Source organism: Silurus aristotelis, assembly GCF_946808225.1.
Source record: "Silurus aristotelis genome assembly, chromosome: 14".
Classification (NCBI taxonomy): Eukaryota; Metazoa; Chordata; class Actinopteri; order Siluriformes; family Siluridae; genus Silurus; species Silurus aristotelis.
The window spans coordinates 21,259,807-21,286,039 of NC_139587.1; the positions used below are offsets into that span (position 1 = coordinate 21,259,807).

Here is a 26,233-nt window from a genome sequence, read left to right on the forward strand (position 1 = left end):
TACAACACCAAGGCATTTATTTTCGTTTAGATGTGTTATTATAAAAGTTTGTGGACACCAGATAAGTTTTTTTATGTTTCTTATGCTTTCTAAACATCCTATAACACATTTAGTCCCCATTTGCTGTTATAATAACCTCCACTCTTCTGGGAAGAGGTTACACTAGATTTTGAAGGGTGCTGATTTTGCTGAAGTAGGTGAGGAGAGGAGGCCTGGGGTGCAGTCAGCTTTCAGATTCATCCCAAAGGTGTTCAATACGGTTGAGGTCCGAGCTCTATAGCAGCACACTTCAACCCATTTAAAGCACATCTTGATGAAGCTGGTTTTGTGCAAAGGGCAGGTTTGGGTCTCCTGGTTCAAGTGAAAGAAAAATGTAATGCTACAGCATTCAAAGACCTCCTATATAATTGATTCTCTCACACTCAAATCAGTTAAAGAAAATCTTTCAGAACAGGTAATACTGTAATATTGCTTGTTTTTTATTTGGCTGATGACTGCTGATGATGAAAAGATGACTGCAGCCCTCTAGTGGACAGCGCTGCCATAACACTTATTTGATATACAAACATTTCACTGTAGGGAAACAAGTCACTGGAATCATTATATGTGAAAAGAACATGTTCATATCATTTCATGATAAATTGTTTAAAATATAAAAAGATATTAACATCTGATGTGTGTATATATATATATATATATATGATCAAAGACCAGATTACACACTGCGACATCAGTTACACAACCGCAGAGCTTCAGCTAATACACATCTGCATTAATAGATTGCGGTGTTACCGTCACTTCAGACACAAGCAGAACGTGTTCGCAGAACATTTCCTGGACCGAATGAAAGAATGAAAGGAATAGTTTGTAACTTGTACCACCCTCTGCTGCCTGTAATAAAGACTGCAATCGTGGTGAAAAATGACACCTTTTCTAACATGACCAACTGAAACCTAAAATTATGAAAGTCCAGAGATCTAATGTGTGGCCATATTGTGTTTCATATTCATAGCTAACCTTTATAGCTTCATAGCTAACTTAGAAACTGTATTTTTATTACTATAGGTTAAATAAAATATAAAAAAAATTACGAACTGCACCTTTAACTGCACCGTTAACTGCATAACAACACAGGACATATGAACACTGTCTTTCTTCGACCTACTGAGTTTATAGTAAACAATACTGCTAATGAATCGGTCACTTTCGATATTTATCGTTCATGATAAATATAATGACCTATTGCTTGTGGAATCACACCAGAAAATTGACTCTAAACCTATTTTAACTCCAATACTTCAGAGCTTATTAGTAAAAATGCGATTTGAAAAGCCGAGCTGCTGCTTGTTTGCGTTTAAACTCCTAACTGTCCTCTTCTTATAGAAAATACATCTGTTAGAAAAATGTGAAATAGCGAGCTAAACTGCATCAGGAGTCAAAATAATACTATGCACTATTGCAAATTGTGCTTGCAAGATCGCAATCATAAATATTTCACCAACAATTTATTGCCATTATAATGTGTGCTGGCTGTTAAACCTATTTAGAACACAATAATCATGATACTCATGAGTCAATGCTGTTCAGTCGATGTGTTTACAAAGTAGTGGTCCATCAGAGCGAAACAAATACCCGAGATAGGGACACGCGAGAGTTGGCACTTTCTATATAAAAGGTACACCAGTTTTAGTTACACTTCTGAGACATTTTATAAAGTCACATGAGCACACTGTTCAGCTCTTTCATCTGGGTCAGTTTCTAACCTCAGCACCACTTTGGGCTGGACAGCGGCATGAAGCAGTGATATGCTGATGCTGTTACTGATACCGTAATAGCAACAAAACGCACGTGCTGAGAACAACTGACAAATTGTGCTGTCTATAACTGTGCTGGCGAAGTGTCTGGAAGATGCAAAAGGTGCCAACACTGCCATTAAGAAACTATGGGCAGCCAGAGGTGTCTTTTTTTGGTAACAATTGTAACAGCAAATTCTTCTGTTTTTGTTTTTTTTTAAACACTAAACTGACCCTGCCTTCTTGTTTTCTTTTTGGCTCACAAGACTGGGGTTGTTCAAGTCATAGTTCACTTACGTAAATATGTATGGTTTCAACCTTGTCCTTTTCCCATTTATTTTTCAACAGGTTGAATTTATTGAGTTTCAGTTTGAGTTTATTAAGTTGCTGCTTCAGCTAAGAAAGCAAAAAGGTGACATTTTTGCCATCTCCTCTAACTGCATATCCTGTACATGTTGGCACCTCTGGCGGCTCAGTTGATGATCACAGCTCAGCTCCTTCATGTATATCTGGACAACCTGTACATGCTGGGTATGGTTTCAAACCCTGATCTTTTATCAAGTGAAAAATACTGTATTTGCCTACGACATTCTCCTGAAGGTCTCTTTACATCATAGCTGGTGACTTGATACTCATCTCAGTTCAGCTTAGAAAATAAGGAAAGTCTGGTGCACCTAATAAACTGGCTCCTCTGTGTATTAATGAACAGGGCTGCCTGATAAAAGTGCATATTTGCAGAGAATTGACATTCATTTGACACATTTCCATATAGTGTTAATGACCGGTTTCTCTGTGTCCTGACACAGATGTGCAAAATATTAGACAGGTAATGGCAGAAAAAGCAGCTGGCTATGACCATACTCGGATTAGTTGCTTCACAGAGTTGCTTGTACAGTACATCTATTCCATGATAAACCCTGTAAAGTTGCAAAAAAGCGATATTAAAATGACACTAAGAACATGAGCAACACCTTGTCCTGCTCCGGTTGTCACTGGCGATATTTAGCTGTTTCAGCTCGCACGATTGGTGTTGAGGCAGACGGCTGTGATGGAGGATGTATATCATGGCAAGGCTGCTAGAGCGCAGACCCGATTCAGCCTGGAATTTCCATGGTGCCTGGATGACAGAAATGGCTTTACAGTGTGTTATAAATCAGTAGTAGTGGACAGAAAAATGGTACATTCTGTACCTGCAGTTTAAAACGCTGCCGTTCAGATCTGTGTGCCACACGCAATGACCGCTTTACTTTATTCTGCCCTGTCTTGAAACCTTGCTCGCTCCAGCCAGGCCATTGTTGCTGATGATTTGCAGCCTCTGATAATCAGCAGAAGCAGATGGCACATTTCGAGCACGTGTGAGGACATTTTAGCGGTCGATCTGGCATGATTTACGCACCGTGGTGGTGAGTGCAGGCTCAGCGTGACCAGGGCAGAGAGAAACTCCGCTCACAGGGAAGCGTTAAATGACGGTGTGTTTAGATCGGCCCTTTATTTCAGTCAGCGAGCTCCTGCTCACCACAGCTCTTAGTCATACCGTCTTGTCGATAACAGACACCCCTGAAATGAAAGTAAAACCAGTGAGCGCAGAGTGTAAGAATAAACAAACGACAGAATCAGCAGTCAGCAAGAGGTGCACCTGCGTAGCTGCGTCCGTTGCTCATGTTCGTGGGAATCAGACTCCATTTGTCAGTAGCAGGGTTGTAGAACTCCACAGAGGACAGATTACACGAGCCGTCGTCTCCACCGATAACATACAGCAGGCCGTTTATAGCACACACTCCTGCACAGTTAAGTTACACACATCTAGGTCAAGTGTTCTGAAAATGTTCTAGACACAAAGATACAAAGCATGCAAGAAAGCAGGCAGTGATCAGTTTCCCAGTGTATGACGTAAACAGGGTTTTTTTCCTTCATAATAACAATCACAGAATAATCAACGTAATATTTAAGACATATAGAAAAAAAAACTATTCAAATTACACAAGTAAACTGGAAAAAATCCCTGGATTACACCGTTGAAATGATATCCTGAAGACGGAAATGTGGATTTTTTTTACTGCCTTGTAATAGTGTTTGTACATATTATTCCTTATGGAAAAACAAAGTATACAAAAGACCCCCCCAAATGATGGTCAAACTTTACTTATGTGTTTTATGAGATTACACAAAGATAAAGTATCTGTCTTAACTTCAGAAAATCACCGTAAATGCTGAATAAACAGATACAAAGTGTACACGTTAAAGTCTCCATCTTAAACTCTATACTTTATACATTAACACCAACATACACCGATCAGGCAGAACATTATGACCACTAACAGGTGAAGTAAATAACACTGATTATCTCTTGGGGCACCTGTTAGTAAATAGGATTTTTTTAGGCAGCAAGTGAACATTTTTTCCTCAAAGTTGATGTGTTAGAAGCAGGAAAAATGGGCAAGCGTAAGGATTTGAACGAGTTTGAAGAGGGTCAAATTGTGATGTCTAGACGACTGGGTCGGAGCATCTCCCAAACTGCAGCTCTTAAGGGATGTTCCCGGTCTGCAGTGGTCAGTATCTATCAAAAGTTGCCCAATGTTTTTTTGTGGGGCGCTTAACAAACAGGTAAAACAACAAGGAACTAGAACAAAGTTAAAAATGCTAAAAGTGCATTTAATCTGGAATGCTGTGGTTAAAAAGGTACAAATGGCCACACAGGATATACAATTCCGTACACTAGAATATCTGTCTAATTTAGTTATTAAATATTATCTAAATTCTTTCTAGCCATTGTTGTGATTTATTCTTATAACACTCAACTACAGCTGCTCACCTGCATTCCTTCTGCACATGTTCATATCACACACCTGCCTCCAGGCGTTAGTGTTCGGGTCAAAAACCTCTACGCTCTTCCTCACAAGTGGACCATCGTGTCCCCCTGCTGCATACAACTGCCCATTCAGTACGCCTACACCTGTGCACACACAAAATTATTATTTTTTTTATTAATTCTAATGTTATTAATTAAATATAACATGTATATCCAGTGCACTTTGGCACGAGTTAGAGAGTCAGCAGATGGCAGCAGAGAGCACAAATTAACATAGCTGGTGCACATGCATCTTCAGTTCAGTACCTGCTCCACTGCGTCTGGTGCTCATGTCGGCTACATGGTCCCATTTGTTAGTTACTGGATCGTACTCTTCTACGGTGCTGAGACACTGGCGAGATGCGCCATCATATCCACCTACAGCATACAGTTTACCTAAAAACACACATTTCCAGAAAATTAAAGACTTACACTCATTGTCCACTTTATTAGGAGGTCTTTTACATGTTAACTGCTGATTTGCTGAGAATTTCACACACTACAGTATTTGGATTTCATAGAATGGGCAGATAAAAAGAAACACTGAATGATTGACAGTTCTGTGGGTGAAAATGCAGTGCTGATATGCCAGGTAAGACATACGAGGAGGTTCTAGGTTTGCATTTGTAACAAAGCTTTTGTGAGCAGCTCTGTTCAGTAGATAAGCAAGATAAGAACCAAAACAGTTTCATAACTAGAGCTGAAACTGAATCTAGCATTTAACAAAATGCAAATTGCAAGAGTGTTTACCGTCCACCACTCCAACCCCCACACTGCTTCTTCTAGTGTTCATAGGAGCCACAAAAACCCAGTCATTATTCTTGGGGTTGTACACTTCCACAGAGGACAAACCTGAGAAAGAAAAAAATAAATAAATAACAGAGTGAGACAGAGTGTGCAGCAAGACCTACATGTGCACAAGCACCCACCTGGAAAACATCAAATTCACAAAGACAGCAGACTGCCACATATGGTATTCTGTCTTACTCAAAACTTGCATCAGGGCTGTGCCTTAGCCTGCTGCTAATAATCCACTCTGCCTCAAACACAGCCTTCTATTATTGTGTAGCATGCTGCAGTACACATCAAAGTAAGAGTTAAGAAGGAATCATTTCCCTTTTACTCCGGATGCACTTGTTTATCTGAGACATGCTAAATGTCAGGTACCTGATAATGCTAATGTAGCTACCAAGTCAGGAAAACAGGATATTTAAAGCTCCACAATTATAGTGTATAGAAGAAACTGCACAAATACAGGCATCACATAAATCACAGCCTCACGCTTCTTTTAGAAACAACACAGTAACCATTTTGGGGTTTTTTTTCGCTACACCCCACTACTAGTTCAACCAAAGTAATTGCCAGTTCCACCTCTCTCAAATGTCCTCCTTTGACTTGTCAATTATAACGGTCTTATAATTCCAGTGTAAAAAGTAAATAAGTAAATACAAGACAGTAAAAGTATGAGAAAAACATCTGAGATAATGGATGAAAATATAGTCTATTCTATTCATTCATGAGGAGCATGGAAAAAATTGATATTTAAAATTAATTGATTAAAGGTGTTTTAAACAACTATTTAAAAACAACTATTTAAAAAAGAATAATAAAATCTAGCCGTACCTGTACTGCCATCAAAGCCCCCAACAGCATACAACAGGTCCCCCAGCACAGCAGCTCCCAATGTGCTGCGACGCTCTTGCATGCTGGGAACAGCACTCCACTGATCCCTCACACCATCATACACGTCCACGGTCCTCACACGTAGAGAACCGTTAAAGCCCCCAACTGCATAAACCTTTCCTGCCATAAACACCACTCCTATACCACACACACATACACAGGGTTAAAGAGTTAAGGTTTTCCGAATACGAATAGTTAAAAGATATGGGCGCTAAGAGAAGACATGCCTGCTCGACAGCGTCGCGAAGGCAGATCAGCCAACTGGTACCAGCGATCCTCCTGGAAATCGTAGCACTCAACACTGCGTATGGCTTTAGGGGCCTGACCCCCTACCACAATCATCACCTGGGGTGGAGGAGGGGGGAGATTGTCTTAATATTTTTTTAGGGGATGCCCTAAAAATCAAATTGATGAATATAAAAGTACCTGGGCTGTGAGTGAAACGATTTGTTTTTACATTTTAGCTACAGAAAATCTCTGATTACGCAGGTAAATAAAGCATGTCTTGAGAACAGGAGGACCACACACATTATTTCACACCTTAGGCATGCTAACAGGTGTGCGAGGCCGAGTCCTGTCTGTCTTTATGAGGTGCCGCTGGTCTGCAGGTAACAGGTGGTACTTCATGGCTTCAATTAGAAAATCCTTGCATGTGGTGTTGTTTTTTATCAAAGCCTCCTCTTCAACAATCTGATCACATACACAAAAACACAGTAAAGCAAACAGGGAAACTTTAAACGATAAACTTGTAAGAAGTAAATAAAATAATTGACATGTATACAGTTGAGCAGGTTGTACACTGGCCCACCTGAACCAAATAATCTCTAGGTAACAGTGGCAGGCGAACGTGCTCCATGAGTTTCGGCATGTGCACCAAGCGTGCTTCCTTGTCGTGCTTTATCCATGCAATCATGGCTTCAAACACCTGAGGGAAAAGTCAAACGAAAAACCTTTTAGCTGATTCGACTGTTAAAGCATAAGCAAACAGAATGCCTCCGGAATCACCTGTTCACATGGCCGTTGCATTGGATCTAACAGCAGCTGACAAGAGTTCAAAGTGTGACTGCTAATGTGAGAAGTAAAGTAGAGAGCAGCTAATGGTGTGTGAGGCCTCCAGCTGACACACGGCTCATCTACTTCGTCCTGACAGGAGCATGCTGATCTGACAGCTTTTATGCATCTAGTTACTGAACAGCTTAAGTGTCCCTACACTCAGAAGGGGTCTGGTACCGAAACTAGCACATGCTCTATATTAGTGCAATCAGTAATAATTAAAATAAAAGAATCATGTAATATTTTTACATTGTGCAAGATTAAAATTGTCCATATTTTCACGTCTTTAGATTGGATGGTCAGAGCGTGCGCTGGTCAGGGCTATCAAACCGCATCTGCTGCAAAGTGTGCAAGCTTTAATAGATTTGTGGGGTTTTAATAGCTGGTTTTATAGAGGTGAAGAAATGTACTTAGTCACAGATAAATGTACAAGGACATTTATAAGATGGACTTTTTAGGAAAAGCTGGACATTGTGAGAAAATGTCAGGCAAAACTGTTGAAAAGCTTTTTTTAATTTTTTTTTTTCTTGCCTGTCGAATTTGCCCTCGTTTTAAATACCCAAGAACAGCGTAATGCATGAAAAAAATAAACAAAAGTTTTTTTTATTTTATTAGGTTAATATTGATGCTTCTGCTAGAGATGATGTTTGCAGGCAGTACAGCTGTGGTTGCAGTGAAAGAAGACTTGTTGAATTGTGTTCATTGGGCTTCTTGCTTTAGTAATGCCATTCATTCTCACTGTATTATATATCTGTCTGTGATGCAGAGATCTGTTATACTCTGTTTTGAGTGGAAACCCAAAAAATAACAGTTACCTTCTCTTCAGTGGACACAGTCAGCTTGTCACTGGAGATGAGACTGCACACCTGCTGCAGGGAAAGACCCCTGAACTCTTCTCCCAGCATGACATCACTAAAATGTTGCTCTGAACAGCACAAAAACACACCACATATACACAAGTTACACAATTACAATTTATTGCTCTATTCGGACATTCTTGAGCAGGATGCACAGTTCAACTCCAACTCACCAGCGTAGGCATGAGACTGACTGAACAACTCAGTGCACGTGTGAAGGTCGGCAAAGGCGCGGATACCCAGGCAGTTGGTGGAATGGAGCTGGGCCTGCAGGAACTCACAACACACCTGTCTCACCTCCAAAAGCTGCAGTAAACTGGCTGCTGGCAGCAGCACCTGCCCAAACACATTGCACATTGTAGATCAGCTCTAGATACTGCCCTAGAAATGTTTTTGGTCTGCCAAAAACACTGGGAAAATATCTGTAACTAAACTAACAAAATACCTAAAAACCTACAACACAATTCAATATTTCTCTCATTTCCCCGAACCATCAGCTTAAAAAAATAATAGAAGTAAACAAAGGCAGGACTTTCCCTACTCTTTACACATTTCCCTTGTTACAAATGAGAGGAAACACATGCCTCTGAGAAATCCAGCTGAAAAACCCAGGCAAAGGAGGCACAAGCAACACCAATAACTAAAGAAATAGGCAAGTTTGAGAAAATGAACAGTTTGGCTCAACACATATAGAGATACATATGCTGCCTGGCCAAAAAAAGTAACCACCAGGATTTAACTAAGCAAATATGTAAGATTCCATGATTTAGAATCATTCAGATTCCATGTTTTAAATATGTCACATTGAAAGTACTAAACCTGGTTGAGAACTGTCCAATTCATTATTAAAACCTAAATTTCGTAGTGGTGAACCACTTGAGAAAGAAATCAGAGATAAAACTACAACCAAACTCACAATGTTTAATGGTGAAAGTAGCATTGCAACATGTACAACACTAAGAGAAAAAAGAAAACCACTTTCACTCAAAGTAGCCTTAAGAAAAACGAGGTCATTAGGTCTAATGAATCCAGATGTACCCTGTTTCAGAGTAATGGGTGCAACAGGGTAGAAAGAGAAGCAGATGAAGTAATGCATCTACCATGCCTAGTGCCTACTGGACAAGTCTGTGGGGGCAGTATTATGATCTGGGGATGTTTCTGTTGGTCAGATTTAACTACGTTCAGCAACTAAATAACCTGATTTTTCCATTAAAGGATTTTTTTTCTTCCCTAATGGCACAGGCATATTTCAAGATTACAATGGAAGGTGTGCTGTAATCAAAACAAAAGACTGGACAAACAATTATTTTTTTGTCTGACCAGGAATTGTATTTATTCACACTCTTATGAAAAGCTACTGGTGTTTCAACCAACCTGCACATTGTCCTCTGTTACTTCGATCTCTGCTGTGTAAATATAATCCACCAATTTCCTGAGAGTCAGTCCGTCCACATCCCTTATTTCAACACATGTGGCCTTACTTTCACTCATTTCTCCTGAACACACAGTATCAAATAAAAACATCCTGGAATTATTCCAGATCCTTCACAAATAGGATGCAGATTTAATAAATCATAGAAAAAATTATTTGTTCTTGGTCATCTCTGTAAATGTAAATTGTGGTGTATATATATGATTAATGCCAGAAAGAACCTGTAAACATAGCGCAGAAGTAGGGGCTACAGGAAGCCAGCACCACTTTATGGGCAGGAATCTCCTCTTCACCGGCTATCAGCAGCACATCACAAAGCATCTTCCTGCTGTGCTCATGATCCAAAACAAAAATAGAAGAAAATTAATGGCATTTTTCCAAAAGCTCTGCATATAAATGTGATACAACACATCATATTAGCTGGGAATAAATTCTGGGAAAACTGTTTTTTAGATGAATATCTACTTTAAAAAAAGCTAATAAACAAATGAATATTTTTAAGCTCATTACTAACTTTACCTAAGACTCTGCCTACAAAGATCATATCAAATAAAGAGCCAGTTGAACAAATGCATTCAGTTTCTTTAAACATCTCTAAATCCTTAAACCTTAAATCAAACAAATACAAGTTTAATAAAATCGGTTTATTGACACGTCAGGCTCATCACTGTGTAACACGTTGCACACATAACCACAAACTGAATGTTATCTGAACTAATAAAAAAAAAAAAAGGCATTTATAACAAGAAATTCAGCCAACTAAACAAAACTGACTGCATTCATTTCTTTGCTGATGTTAGTGTGAGAAGATATCAGTTAAATTAAAAGACAAAGTTGAAATTTGTATCAAATGCCAAAGAATATTTTGCCTTATGTCGAGAGAAAAGGTTGGATTATTATGTTAATTAAAGTGAGAGATTGTAAATTTAACAAGAATTTTGCTAGTAAGTGTTTGTCCATGAGAAGATCTTTTTTTGTGGAGATGAGATTAAATATTTCAATTCTTTCCCTCTTTTTATGGTTAAAAAGAAGTAGAATTTAAAACGCTCGAACGTTTAGTTCAGCATGTTTTAGAACTACATGTTGATGAAAATGAATACGTGATAAAACATAGATATTTTAAGAAATCATAGATATTTTGACATCACTGTAGAATCAAGTGTGATCATGTGGAGGGGTTTGTGTAGTCTGCCAGACATCTTTCACATAAATGGAAACATTAAATAACTGAATTCAATGTTCTCACCTTCTCAAGTCATTCATGATCCTAAATGCTTTCCTCATGTGCAGGTGATTGAAGCTGTGCATCCCTGGCTCCTTTCCATCCTCGTCTAATTCCAACACAGTCACGGATGGAGCGTGGCTCCTGGGAATGACAACATTGTGCATCTGTTTATTTAATTATTTATTTGTAGATTCTGAATAGAATCTGGATGTGGAATAGATTTAGATTCCTAAAGATAAAGCCAGAGGTGAAAGTCACAGACTCTCCGATATAACCTGATGAAGAAACCTTCAGAGGAAACAGTTTCGAAAGAGAGCTCATTCTCTTCACTCTCATAATAATTCATTGCTTGTAAAGATTTGTATAACATAAGTGTGAGCAGCATGATCGGTATGATTTTGTACCAGTCCTCATGTGGTAAAAATCTACAGTATCCAAGTGAAAGCAAATGAATCAATTAAGGGACCTTCTGGGGGGGAAGTGTGACTCGTTAGGGCAAATAGATTTAGTGTGTAACTATAAATGTTGCATTTTACAAATGATATCAAATATCATGATGATGTATGTATGTATGTATGTATAATAAAATTATATTAAATATAGATGTACTGGTTCCCCTCAATTATGATTTCATAAAATATAAACAAATGAATTAATTAACAAACAAATAATTAAATACCATTACTGTGTACCCTGCTTATGTGGTCTTCTAGTTCATTGAAACTATTAGAACCACAAAATCCTACAAACAATAGAAACAAACCCATTTATAGTACAATTCGAGCTCTGAATTAGAAAATTAAATCTGAATCTATTTTTTCTTAAAAAAATTTTTTTCAAACCTCTTCTAATATATGGCATTGTGTGGGACAAACCAATGGTTACAACAGGCCAAAAGCGCAGCGAGTTTCGTAACTCTCAGCTTTAGGGTATCTTCATGGGGCCATTGACAGCAATAGAATGTGTTCAGAAATCTCCAAGGATCACGATGAACCCATCACACATCCTGAGGTCCTCAGTAATAGACATGATGTCCTGTTTTGCACTCTTGACCCTACCTGACCCACCAAGTAACCATTAAACCATTCAGATTAAAAAGTAAATGTTAAAGATAATAGAAATATATATATGCAGTGCATGTGATCCTGGTGTCACTGCAGAGATGACCATAAAATGTTATTAAAGATCAGCTGAAGGGTTTCCCAGGGGTTTGCATGTTACTTCACTTCATTCAATGTGAACATCTGGTTAAATATTTAATTAGTCATTAGAATGAAACTTTTAACTCTGAAATATTTCATATTTTCCAGAAAAAGATTATTGTTGACGAATAAAAGTGGACATTGAGTTTAATTCCATCTCGAAAATGCTGAGTGATCGGTCCATACTATGAACACTACTAGCTAGATCGGCTAGCACTGCATTGCACTACCTACTGCAACTTTGTCTCGTTTTTCAAGATTTATTTTTGCTTTTTGTTTTCTTTCATCTAAATATAATTCACTCAGAAATTAGGTTGCATGAACACTCACCCGACCATCTCCATTATTTCCGGAACACTGCGGCTAACGGTGGCGGCTCTGCTAATGCTAGCTAGCTATCTCTCCCGTCCAACCGGTTGCGGCTGCGCCTCATAACCGCGCGCCCTTCGTCTCGCTCTTGGCGATGAGTTGTGTATATATATATATATATATATATATATATATATATATCCCTATATTTCACTCAAACACAGAATTACACGCGAACTAACGTGCTTGACTTCCTCTGGGAGTCTGAATATCAGCTGTATACTGTTTACATGCTGAAAGTCAAGCCTCAGGACCCTCTCACTCCTTCTGCCTCGAGTGAGATCAGGCTCAACGTCGTACAATCAGCGCAGAGATATCCGTTGCTAGGTAACATACTCACGTGACCCTGACTTTGTCCAAAATGGCGGCTCGGTGATAGTGCGCCGTTACTACTACACCTCTATTCACACCGCATTGCACACCCGTATTAATATGCGGCTATCAGCGTTCTCTAAATCACCACTAAATCATCTCTACCAATCAGTCGGATTTTGAGATTAGTTATCGTATGATCTCAGCATTGCAAGATTTTATGCAAAAAAAAAAAGGGGGTCCTCGAAAGTTTTCCTTTCCTCCTATACATGTAGTAGTCAGAATTCGGCACTAATTTAATGACGTAATGGAGTCAACGTGGCTTGCGTTGCGGGAATGGTTTCTCAGCACACATTGGGTCCAAATTAATACCAATCATCGATTAAATGCCATAGCGTGACCACAATTTACCGATCTAATAAAACCGCTAAAACTAGTTCCAGTATGTTGTCTCAAACTGGTTTCATGAACATAAAGTATATTTCTCTGTGACCTTTCCATCACCTGCTCTGAATCCTAAAAGAACACATTAGGGACGAGGTAGAATGATTTACACAAAATGTATGATAAAAATCAATGCACACATGAAAAGTACAGGAATTGTGAAGCAGTCATGTCAACATGGCCCAGAAACTCAGCTTGGCTTCTTGTTGAACCCAAATGATTTAGTAGTGTTGCACTAAAAGTATAAACAGCATTTTGCCCAAGTTGTGTCCTACTGGATATGGCGCATACCCAAATATCTTGGGGCATAATGTATTTGCATCACTAATAGCATAGTCTATAAAAAAAATATATATATATTTTTTAAGTACTGCTCCACTATAATACAATCTGAGGATTATACATTTTAGATATGGTTACTTACATATCGATCCATTTTGAGTCACAAAACTGAATCACAAAAGCATCTTGAGACAGTAAATAATTGTTTTGGCAAACCCAAATTAAGGACAAAATTGAAATACATTTCTGGACAATATGGGCAATCATAAAAGGTACTCTGTGCAGCTATAATATATATTATATATAAATAAACACCAGAGCATCATGCACAGTAATCCTGTTTACGGCTACTTGAACAATACCGCTTCTATTTTCGGTAGGTGGTGTACTGTAGGGTAAAGCAACCTTGGCAGCTATTTTAAACTAAAGCAATCCTAAAAATAAAATATATATTAACAGAAGGTAAATTCAAATAAATAAAAACAATCCAAAATTTGTTAATGTCTTTTATTAGCTGAAATACATTTACAAAAAATACATTTTACAACAATGTAAACTAGTGACCGACACTGCAGATCAGTGTGATGCGCCTGCATCACATACTTTATCATCCAGCTCTATGGCAGCAACATATGCACCACTGCATACCAGGTTCGGTTTTGCCTGTCACAATACAAAATCAATTTAACCGGTGTATATTCAGAAATAAAAAAAAAAAACACAAAACATGTTTTGTCCTACCAGGTAGGAGAACAGTTCCTGAATTTCTGGAATATCCAGGACAGCAATAGGAAAAGTAAATACAGGTTCCATTTTCAAAATAAACTTACCACTTCGGCAGTATTCTTCATTATATCCTGCATGCAGGTACGAGCAACCGCAGTCCGCCTGCCCTTGCTTAAAGAAAGGAGAAAATGGGATATTTAAATCCCAATCAATAAATTGATTTACAGAGCCACATTGATTCAATCAAACTGGTACACATGGTACTCACCCAAAAGGTTTCCAGTGCTCACTTTTTCAGAGCTTCAACCAGCCAGGCTCAAAACTGAGGAATTACCAAACCCCATCAGTTTTGGCAGTTCTGCAGAAGGGGAAAATAAACAAGTTATTACTTTGCTTAATGATAAGTAGTTTCTTAAATAACAGGCCAAATAAGCTTCCCAACCCATTCACTGATGAATCACCACCATCCCTTCAGGGCATTATAACTACCATTAAGTCATGGGAGATATAATGCAAGTTTGGTTTCTTGTTCACCCACACAATTCAACAGGCCAGACCAGGACTTGTCAGAAATACTTAAACGCTATGATTGTGTAATAAATATCCAAGTCCTCACAGTATACCTTAAATGTATAGGGACACACACAAGCATAACACCGAGATGATGAGGGAAGGGGAATTGATAAGATGTAAGGTAAATAACTGAAGCCACAAACCTTGCTTAATAATGCTGATCTCCTTGCATTTGGTGTCATTAATATCTGGAACTAATGCATCAAGTATACAGGAACTAAGCCCCACACTCCGGTATGGCCTTAAACTGAAAATTGCCTAAAAATGTTGGATCAAGACAAACTAGAGACGAATATATATATATCCACAGCGTCACACACACAGAACCAAACAATATTCTAATTACCACCTTGGGCATTCACATGATAAACGTTAAGTCTGAGTACTAAAAGAAATGTTGCAAGTTAAATTGCATGCACGCTCAATAATCTAACAAATACCCGATGTAAAGAGGTCAGTCATTCCAGGTGGATCCATACGATGTGATGTCTTATGTATAAAGTATTTCTACAAACCTGAAACCTGGAGTGAATATCCTATGGGCTTTCAGCTGGGTTTCTACAGCTCTGGCGTACCTCTGGAGAATCCAGTGTTGTAGTGGACACAGCTAAGGTAAACATCCGCCTTATATGAAGACTAAAAGTACTGGAACAAAGCTCTAAACATATTTTACAGTAAAGACAACAAATCCTTATTTTAATATAGTTGGGGAGATTTTACATTCCCCTTCAGTTGTGTAAATATGGTCATGTATGCATGTGTAAATATGCACATTGTATGTGCAAAAAATAAAAAAAAATAACTTAGGGCTCATGACCATGTCATGGAAGCACCTAGTTACTGAGGTGCAAGCTGAACTCTCTGGTTTAGTCTACCAACTAGTTCATCTAGTGAAAGACAATAGCTAATGGAGTAAGAACTGTTTTTCTTTTATTCATAGAAATACATACAGCGTGCTTGGAACTGAAATAAACATATGTAATAGGGCAAAGAACTTTAAGCAGTAATACAATGAGACAGCATTGAAAGTTCTCTTAATTAGTTGCACTGGAACAGGGAATATAACTAGACCAAACCTATAGAACAAGTTCTGTTAACATCTAGGACAAATGTTTTAACAACCACTTAACTATTTCAATATGGAGTTTATTGGAAGCTGCGCGTCTGTGTGCGATGAGCGGCCAAAGAACACGTGAGCTCTCAGGCGGGAGTCGCACCCAGCCTGCTCAAATCTATTGACCAACAGGCCTGGTTTAAGCAGATCGAGTTCACCACAATTAAACATGGCTAGTTGATCAAAAATAAATGTCCCATATTTAACACAAAGTAGTAAAAAAAGATGTACAAGATACAATACATATTCTAAAAAGGGGGAAAAACAAGCCTAGACTAACAAAGCAAGTGTACTAATCTTAACTTAATTCAAGACAAAAACGTCCGTTTAAAAAAATAATAAAAAAAATAGTTTTACAAACAGGTAACCTGACCCCTGTCACCATTGGAGAGTCCTAAAGTAAAAGATCCGGAGTAAGAGTCCTATGTTGAATATCCGCCTAGTGTGTAATGGGGAGGAGAATAAAGATGGCGGTCTGGACTTGATCACTTGGGGTGTAATTGTAAACGCCGTTACTCCCTACACGTTTTCCTAGGCTGGATTAGATCGAAGAATCTTGTATGTGGATGTGCTAAATTCACGAGTCCTGTGGTGAGGAGGAACTGTACGCTATATATAAAACCCGCTCTGTTTAATACGAGCCTCCATATCCCCCCCTGGCTCCGTAACCACCACCACCGCCGCCACCTCGGGAGTAAGGAGCGCTGTTTCTGCCCGAGTAATTACCTTTCATTGGGCCGTAGCCCGAGGCCTGCTGGCCGTAGCCGCTGCCAAAGTCATTGTAGCCGTTGCCGCCGCCATAGCCTCCCATTTGGTCGCTGTAGCCGCCCCCATAACCGCCGCCGTAACCGCCTCCGTAACCACCGCCATACCCGCCATCGTTTCCTCCGCCGTAGCCGCCGCTGTAGTTGCCTCCGTAGCCGCCGCCTCTTCCGCCACCGTAGCCATTTTGAGGCCTTCCCATGCCGCGTCCTCCTCTTCCTCCGCGTCCGCCGCCGCCGCGACCCCCAGCGGTCTGCATTTCCTGCTTGGTCAGGGCTTTCTTCACCTCCACCTTGTGGCCGTTAATGTTGTGAAACTTCAGCACTACGGCTTTATCGGCCGAGTCGTTGTCCTCGAAGTACACGAAGCCGAAGCCGCGCTTCTTGCCGGTCTCTTTGTCTGTGATTACCTCGGCCTTCTCGACGGCCCCGAACTGTGAGAAGCAGTCAACCAAATGCTGGTCCTCGATGTCGTCTTTAAGGCCACCGACAAAGATTTTCTTGACCTTTGCAAGAGCTTCGGGTTTCCCGGCGTCTTCCCGGGCCACCGCTCTTTTCAGTTCCACGTTGTTGCCGTCTAGTACATGAGGCCTGGCGCTCATGGCGGCGTCCGCCTCCTCCGGCGAGGAGTAGGTCACGAAGCCGAAACAGCGCGAACGCTTCAACTGCTGGTTTTGTACCACTACGCAGTCGGTCAGACCGCCAAACTGCTCAAAATGCTTTCGAAGTCCTTCGTCGGTTGTCTGGACGTTGAGTCCACCGACAAAAAGCTTGCAAAGTTGGCTCTCCATTTCGACAATGCTTTTCCTGATGTGCGTGAGCAACTGATCTAAAATGGCGGTTTGTACCCTTAATAAATGGCGGCTGGTCGTGTGGGCGGGGTGACCGGTGTGACGTCACAGACTGCGCTAAACCTCCCCGAATTCTGAACACAAATTGGTGTTCTAAGCAGGGATATTGTAATGTTCAAATAAATGCATACATCATATTATCATATATTTATATGCAAACAAGACCGCTCTGCTATATACAAAAAAAAAACACATAACCCAAAAGTCTCATATCCGAAAAATCCCATGATGCCAGTTTTGACAAAGGCGCGCGCGGGCAGGTTTGAGAAAATGGCGGACGCGCGTGCACGCAGCATGTCGGCGCATCCAGAATCTAGCAATAATAAAAATGTCCTTATTATATTTAATGCGTCGCAGAAAAAGTGTACGTTTTATTCATTTTTTTTGACTGCCAATAAAAATAAAATGTAAAAGCGCCGACAAATGTAAACCGCTTGAGTCTGCTTTTGCAAAATAAAGCAAAGACCAGATCAATATCATTGTTTCATCCTTCTGAGCTTTACATCGTATCATCTGAATCAATTGGATACGATTTAAGAGTAGACACCACTTAGAATATAACATTCTTATACGTGATTTGCAAATAAATGCATTCTGTTAACATTTTATATGCGCCTGTAATTTTTTTCTTTTATTAAAACGTTTCATTCTGACAAAGAGCTTTAAATAATGAATGAGCTGTCCCATTTTCGTGGTTGTTTTTATACATACATTTGTTTTTCTGAATAAAATATAGTACGGAAATCAAGGACAGATTGCTCTTTATTGTCTTTTAAGCAGGGGGGGTGTATAGCAAACCAGTTCGTTCTAATAGAAGCAATTGATGCTGAATATACGCAAATAAATCGTGAATCGCTTGTTTTCTACCTACAATGCTTTCCCTAATTAAATCAGGAATTATCTTGCCTATCTAATAGACTGATTGTTTACTTGTTTGTTTTGCTTGTATTATTTTATATTGTAGAATTCAGGGAAACACTGCTCTTCATATGAACATTTGGTTGTGTTGTGGGGGATTTGGTTTGAAGACAAAAGGACAGAAATCGGACACTGATCGCGCTCATGGAGGTTTCGTGGGGGTGCGAACATCTGGCAGCGTTGTAGTGGTGCGCATGCGCACTAAAACATTACGACCATTACATCAAAAAATGGCGGCGGCCGTTGAGAATGTTGTTAAAGTGTGAGTTGATTTTAAAGATTTTTTTTTTCCCTTCACATGATAACGAATATACGCTTGTTGGGTTTTCTGCTTCTCTCCGAATCGAACAAGTTATCTCTTGAACGAAGTGAAAGTGTTCGTGAAAGCGAATCCACTTTACTCGATTTATGCAGTGGCTCGCTAACCGCTTCCATTCATTGTTTTCCAAGAAAACAACACTAGCTTATTAGCTTAATAGTTACTCAAGATTATTACTTTACACGTTGTATTTATTCACTGTGCGTCAAACACATTTCGAAAGCATGTGGTTATTGTAGAATATGTTTGTATTGAACGCTTTCTTGTTTGGATAGAAGAGCCGCAGCTGCAGCTATTGTTTGTGAATGATGTGTTTAATCGATTATTCGGTTTAATTGGCTATATACCGAAACACCTGAATTGTACTCCATGCTCTTATTCCTTTCTATCTTGAAATGACTCACGAACTTTTGTGTGTTTTCCGGACGTTAGGATGGGAGAGCAGTATTACAAAGATGCCATGGAGCAGTGCCACAGCTACAATGCCCGGCTGTGTGCAGAGAGAAGCATCCTCATGCCTTTTCTCGACTCTCAGACTGGAGTGGCTCAGAGCAACTGCTACATCTGGATGGAGAAAAGGCACAGGAGTGCAGGTTTTGCGATGTTTTTTATTCATATACATATTGCACCATCTCCATGACTTACATTTTTGGCATTTGACAGACAATTGTTGAGGTCTTGATTAAGGGCGCTTCAGCGGTGGCTTGACATTGCTGTGATCCGATCTCATGATTTTTCCGATCAGAATTCCACAGAGCTACCCCCTCCCCATTACTCGTTTATTTAGTGCCTTCTTTTTTCTCAACAAGGGGTAGCACCAGGACAGCTGTACACATACCCTGCCCGCCGCTGGAGAAAAAAGAGAAGGGCACATCCACCAGAGGACCCTGCTTTGGTTTTCCCCCCACTTAAAGCAGGTAATCCATCTTGGTATTTAATCTTAATGAGAATTTTAAGACGTAGCTCTTTTTCCGTCATTAACCATATGCCTTTCTTAAAAGCCGAAATTGAATTGGGATTGAAAAAAGATGGCTTGGGACCTTTGGATGGAAGCAGCCTGGAGGCTTTGCTAAAAGGAGAACCCCTGGATAAGAGAGCTGCTCCAGAGCTCAGGGGTCCAGAGGAAGACCAGAGTCTGGCCGACATCACAGGCACCGCTGGTGCCAGTAGCCACAGTGGATCCACACGTGTCAGAAAGGTATCTAGTTGATGTGACATCCACATTTTTGATTTTGGTTTGGGGAGTTCAAAAAGTATACCCTTTGCAAGTCACACAGCAGAAATCTAAAATCGTAGAGTGAATTCTTGGATCAAATGGCGTTTCATTTCCCTTGTTATATAAGCCAGCATAGAATCAATCCTAGCTGTGGCCTCGAACACATTTTACCACATTTGATGTTTTCTCAGAGAATCCTTGAACCCGAAGACTATCTGGACGACCTAGACGATGAAGACTTTGAGGAGGAGACCCCGAAAAGACGGAAAGGAAAATCTAAGGTGGCTGACACTTGACGCACTGCAGCCTAATAACAATTTTCTAATAGAACACATTTGTCAGAAGTAGCTGATGTTCTCTGTCTGCTAGGGTCGTGGAGTTGGAAATGGGAAGAAGAAAGCAGAAGCCGCTGCAGCAGCACTGGAAGATCGTGATAAACCATATGCCTGTGATAGTAAGTTACGTTAGTCTGGTGTACTGTACGTGTTTGTGCATGCTAAACCATGTTTATTTGACCGTTGATCCATTGTGTTTAGTCTGTGGAAAACGCTATAAGAATAGACCAGGCTTGAGCTACCACTACACCCACTCTCACCTGGCTGAAGAAGAGGGAGAGGATAAAGAAGAAGTTGAGATCCACACTCCTGCACCACAGGAGGAAACCAAGAGTAAGTCCTCCTCTGCTTAAATTATGTGCACTATTCTACATTTTGGTGGACAAAACCTTAACCCCGTAACCCAGGAAAAGTTATTATATGGAACTAAGTGCAATAAATTTCATCAAAAAAAGGCTGTGCAACTCCCCTACTGCATACAGACACGCTCTAGTTGAAGATATAACCAGAAAATTATGACACTATCCAAACCAAACAAATATGTATTTTTTTTATTTTATGTGAAGACTGGAGACCCCTCATAGAGCTCTTCAGTTCAAATCCCAGCATCACAAAGCTGCCACTTTCAGGCCACTGAACACTCAGTGGTCAGTTGCATCTTGTTCCATGTGTAATTCACTGTGGATATTAAGTAAATGTATTAGCTGAAATACTGGTCAACAACTTGTTGAATTCTTGTAAACACAATTTATGACTTGTTTATTTTCCTTAGTCGACATTAATGCACATATCTAACAAAGTAGTGCCATATTCAATTATATTATCGAGTACTTAAGAGCAGTCAGTATTTGGTGAGCACATTGAAACTTTTGACTGTGATTTCATGAGTTATTGCCATTCATTTACATTTATATAAAATGCGTTGTAATGTAAATTGTTGTATTACACACACAAAAACTCAATGCTCGGTTTATTCGTAGCTCCTAAAAAAGGTCCGAATGGCTTGGCACCGCCAAATGATTACTGTGATTTTTGCCTGGGTGACTCCAACATGAACCAGAAGACGGGCCAGTCTGAGGAGCTGGTGTCCTGCTCTGACTGTGGACGCTCAGGTATGGTGTCTCACTTCTATATAATCCAGTGTAAGCTCTACAGGAACAACACTGAAATCGCTTCTAACAGGACAGTAATGGTAACACTCAGGTTATTGGGTAGTTATTGTCACTTTTTATTGATTACCCCTTTTTAAAAAAAAAAAAAAAAAACTACGGCCAATGATGTCTGTAGCTTGTAATATTTTGGCATGATGATCAATGTCCTTTTAAATTTTTCCTCAGGTCATCCTTCTTGCCTGCAGTTCACAGCAGTGATGATGGCAGCCGTCAAAACATACCGCTGGCAGTGCATTGAATGCAAGTGCTGCAATGTATGTGGCACGTCTGAGAATGATGTGAGTTCAGTGACCTCTTCAGACATTCGCACACTCGCACACTCTCACGTGTCAATCCCTGCATGTCTTACATTCAGATGTTAATGTCATGCAATAGGCCTATTTACACACATTCATTTTCCCGCTCGACTGTTTCCTCTTGTGTTCGTGCTGATTCAGGACCAGCTTCTCTTCTGTGATGACTGCGACAGAGGATATCACATGTACTGCCTCACTCCTCCAATGTCTGACCCACCAGAAGGTAAATTAACAATGAATCCTTCAATAAAGTACTGTACAATATTACAAGAAAGGAAGGATGCTCAACACAGTGGACAGTAACTATGGCAATGACTAGTTTTTAAGGTCAAGAAACGACATTAAAATAACTATAATACAAGCAAATCGAACATGTATATTTTTTTCCCTGCCCCAAAAATGGCTTCAATTTGGCCTCAAACCACATGGTGTCACTAAATGTCTAATGAACATTGCAATTTTTCTCTTCTGCCCTCCTATATATATATGAGTATATTGGAAAAAATCTGTCCTGAATAAATGCAGTGTCTGTTTCCTTGTGTGTCTAAATTGTACTAGTACATGTTTGCAGTCTTTATTTTAAATCTGGGTGATGGTATTTTTTTATATAAGAGCCATATTATTATGGCTGTGCTTATATGTTACATGTAGCATAAGGGGAAATTTACAAAATAGTCTCTGCCCTGGTCCCTGTACTTTCTGGTCATTTAATTATCAATTGGAAAGTGAAAAACTAAAAAGGACTGTTGTTTCAATTTGTTGTTGTTTCAATTGTTTTTTTTCCCCCTATGGCTGCATGGAAAACATAAAAGGGTGTGATCTTTTTATTATGTCTAAATGCAGAACTACAGAATCAATATCTCACAGCTGTTTCAGATCAGAAGTGGGTGGAGCTTACATAGTCTATTGAGGTTGTTGCACTACCTAATATGCATAATTTTCTTTTATTAGGTATGAGCTATTTTACATAGATTTTTATTGTATCAATATCTACGATATTTAAAAAAAAAAGTTTTAAATGTCTCTTTTTAATTTGCACATGCAAAAGATGCATAACAAGCAATGTTTCAAAACATGCTGGATAGATGGAGGGAGGGAGAGAGGGAGGGAGAGAGAGAGAAGAGGAAAATGCTTAACATGAATCTTGCTTGCTGTTTTCATGTTCTAGCCTCATCATCTGCTTGCCTGTTTGTAGTACCTTCTATTAATAAGCAGGGTGGTGAATTTGGTCGAGTATCAGTGAGTGTGGCTTAATCTTTATAATTGTTTTCTATGGGAAGAGAAGTTAAAGTGCAGATTGGGTGTAAATAGGCTTTGTTATGTCATTGAGTGGATTCCGAATGTTGATGGCCCATTTGCATATGTTTGTATTTAGTCTGCACCACTAGGTCATATATAAGTTACTTTATTAAAAAAGAATTTCATTAAATATCGTAAATATTAATACAATAAAAAATCCATCTAATATAGCTCAACCATAGTAAAAGATATGTGCAAATATGTGTAAATATGTGCAAATCTGGTAGCACAACAACCTCTATAGACTATATTATCTCTGCCCACTTCTGATGTAAACCTGCTGTCATAGTTGTAGACAATAAAGAAAATCTATCCTTTTTCTGTTTTAGTTTGGTTTTCTTTTCCATGCATCCACATAGAAATTGAAAATTACCTGTTTTTCTGTAGTTTGGTTCTGGAGTATTGGGGGGGGAATTATTCCTTTTTTTATTTTTATTTTCTCTTTTTAAACGAAATTGTAGTGACCAATAGGGACATGGACTTTCTTCAAAAAGATGTTTTTTAGTTTTTGGTATTTAATTCATTGAAATACAGCAGCCTATGATAACGTGTGCTTTTTTTAATGATGTAACTTTAGTAACAGACACAGTTTTCACAAGTGTCCTTTTGTCTAACGGTGATTCTCACGATATTTTATAATTTAATGTCTATATTCTAAAGTCGAGGTAAATTTGCCAAATTGTTTTAGATTAGTGGTGGTCAGTGTTCGAATCAGCACTGCGATCCTATTGTGATAATCATTAACCTGTATTTCATGTCTTGCATGCACAGGAAGTTGGAGTTGTCGTTTGTGTCTGGATCTTCTGAAGGACAAGGCTTCCATCTACCAAAGCCAGAATCCTACAGTAGAGTAATCACATCGCAAGGACTGCTCATGAAACAACACGTGATCACACACGCCCTTTGATCCAGCTCATATACACCAAAAAAATAAATCCTTTTTACACTACATAAGCTACACTTTGATGTCTTCACAACATCGTGGTGTGGCATATCTAAGGAGCGGAGAAGATCGAACGAGAAGGAGACTTTTATTTGGCAGCACATGCGCAGAGACATCACTTTCGCATGCACTTCACTTTCACGCCACGGTTGCAACGTTCTAGTCTGACACATTACTACAGATATTAAGTGTTTTTAAATGATTTGAGCTGAGGTAAATCTAGAAAGTGATTATTTCCATAACTATTGCTCACTAATGGATATGAAGAACTGGTTCATATTCTATCTGTTGCCAGATTGTTGTTTACGTTGTTGTTTTTTTCCTTGCTTGTTTACGGCGCATGTCAGAAGAAATCACATGGCCTTATTCTGACAGGATTATGGTGTATTTTAATATCTATATGTAACAAAGTATACTTTTATTGGTGTTTTTTTTTTCCTTGCAGGGATGAATGGTGCCAAGGTCCACATTCTCAACAGCATTTTTTCCTTCATTCATTTAAGTATTTGACAAACTGTGGAGTTTTGTGTCTGTTAGTATTTGGTAATGAATGTAATGCTGTCTTATGTCCCTTTTATATTGCCCTTTCTTCAATAAACATACATGTAACACAAGTGTTCATGGTTAAACATTGCTCCACCATATATCTGCACAGAAACATCTGACTTAACACACAAAGTAACATTAATTATCTAACCCAGTATAGTGTTCAGAAAGAGTCGCAGTGTGTTCCCATTAATGTCCACCTTATTTTTCAGTCCAAGTTGTTCTTAAGTGGGCATGTGACCAAAATCAAAGCTAATAGTAAATTGTTTAAAAAATCCACACAGCATTATAATAATAATAATAAAAAAAAGTCTTCACAATGTTATAAAAAGGGCTCTTTTTAATACTCTGTTAGACCTCCTTTAGCCCTGAGCATTGTTCCATCAGTTTTGTCATGGTTGTATCTTTTTTTTTTTATCTATTTTTTTTAGAGGGATGTGAATGTGGGGATGTCAGTTGTCTCTTTTGGCTTATTATTTTTTAATCCATTCTGGTAAATTGTTCACATTCCCAAAAAAAACAGGAGAATACTACTGAAAAATCAATGGGTTACGTGAATGAATTTCCTCAGGATATTCCCATAAGTTGACGATGTACAATCTTGAAGGCTTGAACATCAACATTTAGATTGCAATGTACCTATAAAAAGTGTTTTAATGGTATTTTTGTTGGCAATTGCACTGTGTACAATGTGTATGTAATGCTTTTCATGCAATTGTGCATGTCTCAATAACTGCCACTTCAAAGAGCAAGGATGTCTCATTGGGCAAATTCCCTTGTACCTTCACGTTATTAGCTCCTCTCTCAGAGGATGCAAGTAAAGGAAACGATGAAGGGCAATTAATAAATGAGAGGAAAAGAGTCTCCAGTGAGTTGACTAGCTGTCCTGAGAAAAAGTCAGTCTTTTCCCCATTCTCTGCTCCCTCCACCTGCAGAGTAACAGAGCCCTGAAAGTAACTTGAAAGTGCTTGTTGCACAATGCGTAGCAAACTGGGTTTACCGTGCTGTTGACGTAGCAAAGCCAGTACCCAAGCTGCCAAAGCCTCTCAGGAACACAATGTTCACAGAACGTGGACACCAGCACCATGATGTTGTAGGGTGTCCACGTCACAATGAAGGCCAATAGGATGGCACTCAGGGTCCGTGCCGCTTTCTTCTCTCTGATCAGTGACCAGCTGCGTGGCTTACGGTTTTTCTGTGCCCGGGCCTGCATAAGAGGTGACACTCCTGAAGTAACATTGAGAATCTCTTCAGGGGACTGTTGACTCTCTGATTGGCAGTTTGCCACTTGTAGATCATCAGAATCCACATTGTTTAGTAAGTCCAGCCTGTTATTGACCTGAGCAAGAGGAATATATGCAGCATTTTTCTGGATATCCTCACTGCTGAGGAAGCAGTCTGTGCCATTGTGTGTGTGGTTGTTGATGGTGTGTGATGAAGCTCCAGTGTAATGTATCCTACTCTTTTTCCACCATGTTGCTGTCCACCGGGTAAAGGAGGGACAAAGGGTATTAGTGCTCTCTTCCAACTTTGGCTGAATAGTTGTCTGGATTCTGGCTTCTTCACTGTCACTTAAAAAGCTGCTACTAGACTGGGACTGATAATGACAAAAAATGTGCATGAAATAAAGAAAGTTTATATTAACTTTTTATTATACAGGTCAT

General features: G+C 39.3%; 4 protein-coding genes across 9 annotated transcripts in view; 1 reads left to right on the forward strand and 3 right to left on the reverse strand.

Annotated features, from left to right (window-relative positions):
• The window catches only part of chrm1a (cholinergic receptor, muscarinic 1a), a 179,863-nt gene that overhangs the window by 152,024 nt on the left and 1,606 nt on the right, over positions 1 to 26,233 (reverse strand). For 2 of the 3 annotated variants that reach the window (XM_083560739.1, XM_083560740.1), the window contains 2 exons: positions 25,310 to 26,166; positions 24,582 to 25,249 (listed from right to left, as the gene is read on the reverse strand). In XM_083560739.1, coding sequence (XP_083416865.1) covers positions 25,447 to 26,166 — 720 coding nt within the window. In that variant the 3' untranslated portion in view covers positions 24,582 to 25,249; positions 25,310 to 25,446. Of the gene's footprint in view, positions 1 to 24,581; positions 25,250 to 25,309; positions 26,167 to 26,233 lie in introns of those variants that run through there. The other variant, XM_083560738.1, reaches the window with a different exon arrangement.
• klhl3 (kelch-like family member 3) lies at positions 459 to 12,776 on the reverse strand. Of its 2 annotated transcripts, XR_014536694.1 has the most exons (16): positions 12,424 to 12,776; positions 10,913 to 11,032; positions 9,888 to 9,994; positions 9,609 to 9,730; positions 8,408 to 8,570; positions 8,193 to 8,302; positions 7,133 to 7,249; positions 6,865 to 7,014; positions 6,552 to 6,669; positions 6,265 to 6,462; positions 5,392 to 5,493; positions 4,909 to 5,037; positions 4,606 to 4,746; positions 3,430 to 3,573; positions 2,984 to 3,350; positions 459 to 2,910 (listed from the first exon to the last, which is right to left on the reverse strand). XR_014536694.1 is itself a non-coding variant. In XM_083560737.1 (15 exons), exons 1-15 carry the CDS (start codon positions 12,435 to 12,437, stop codon positions 3,322 to 3,324), a joined length of 1,764 nt encoding a protein of 587 aa, XP_083416863.1. In that variant the 5' UTR covers positions 12,438 to 12,776; the 3' UTR covers positions 459 to 3,321. The 2 variants fall into 2 exon arrangements, 1 of the variants encoding a protein (XP_083416863.1); XM_083560737.1 differs by having other exon boundaries at positions 459 to 3,350.
• On the reverse strand, positions 13,994 to 17,781 carry hnrnpa0a (heterogeneous nuclear ribonucleoprotein A0a). 3 transcript variants are annotated; one of them, XM_083560758.1, is made up of 4 exons: positions 14,943 to 17,781; positions 14,495 to 14,584; positions 14,331 to 14,397; positions 13,994 to 14,163 (listed from the first exon to the last, which is right to left on the reverse strand). In XM_083560758.1, the coding sequence occupies exon 1, from the start codon at positions 17,463 to 17,465 to the stop codon at positions 16,545 to 16,547; it is 921 nt and encodes a 306-aa protein (XP_083416884.1). In that variant the 5' UTR covers positions 17,466 to 17,781; the 3' UTR covers positions 13,994 to 14,163; positions 14,331 to 14,397; positions 14,495 to 14,584; positions 14,943 to 16,544. The 3 variants fall into 3 exon arrangements, with proteins under 3 accessions (XP_083416884.1, XP_083416885.1, XP_083416883.1); XM_083560759.1 differs by having other exon boundaries at positions 16,640 to 17,525; XM_083560757.1 differs by having other exon boundaries at positions 14,495 to 17,781.
• On the forward strand, positions 17,785 to 24,637 carry dpf2l (D4, zinc and double PHD fingers family 2, like). Its single transcript, XM_083560748.1, has 12 exons — positions 17,785 to 17,889; positions 18,490 to 18,705; positions 19,195 to 19,355; positions 19,572 to 19,679; positions 19,764 to 19,960; positions 20,170 to 20,259; positions 20,348 to 20,432; positions 20,515 to 20,646; positions 21,294 to 21,425; positions 21,651 to 21,763; positions 21,923 to 22,004; positions 23,852 to 24,637. Exons 2-12 carry the CDS (start codon positions 18,515 to 18,517, stop codon positions 23,932 to 23,934), a joined length of 1,374 nt encoding a protein of 457 aa, XP_083416874.1. The 5' UTR covers positions 17,785 to 17,889; positions 18,490 to 18,514; the 3' UTR covers positions 23,935 to 24,637.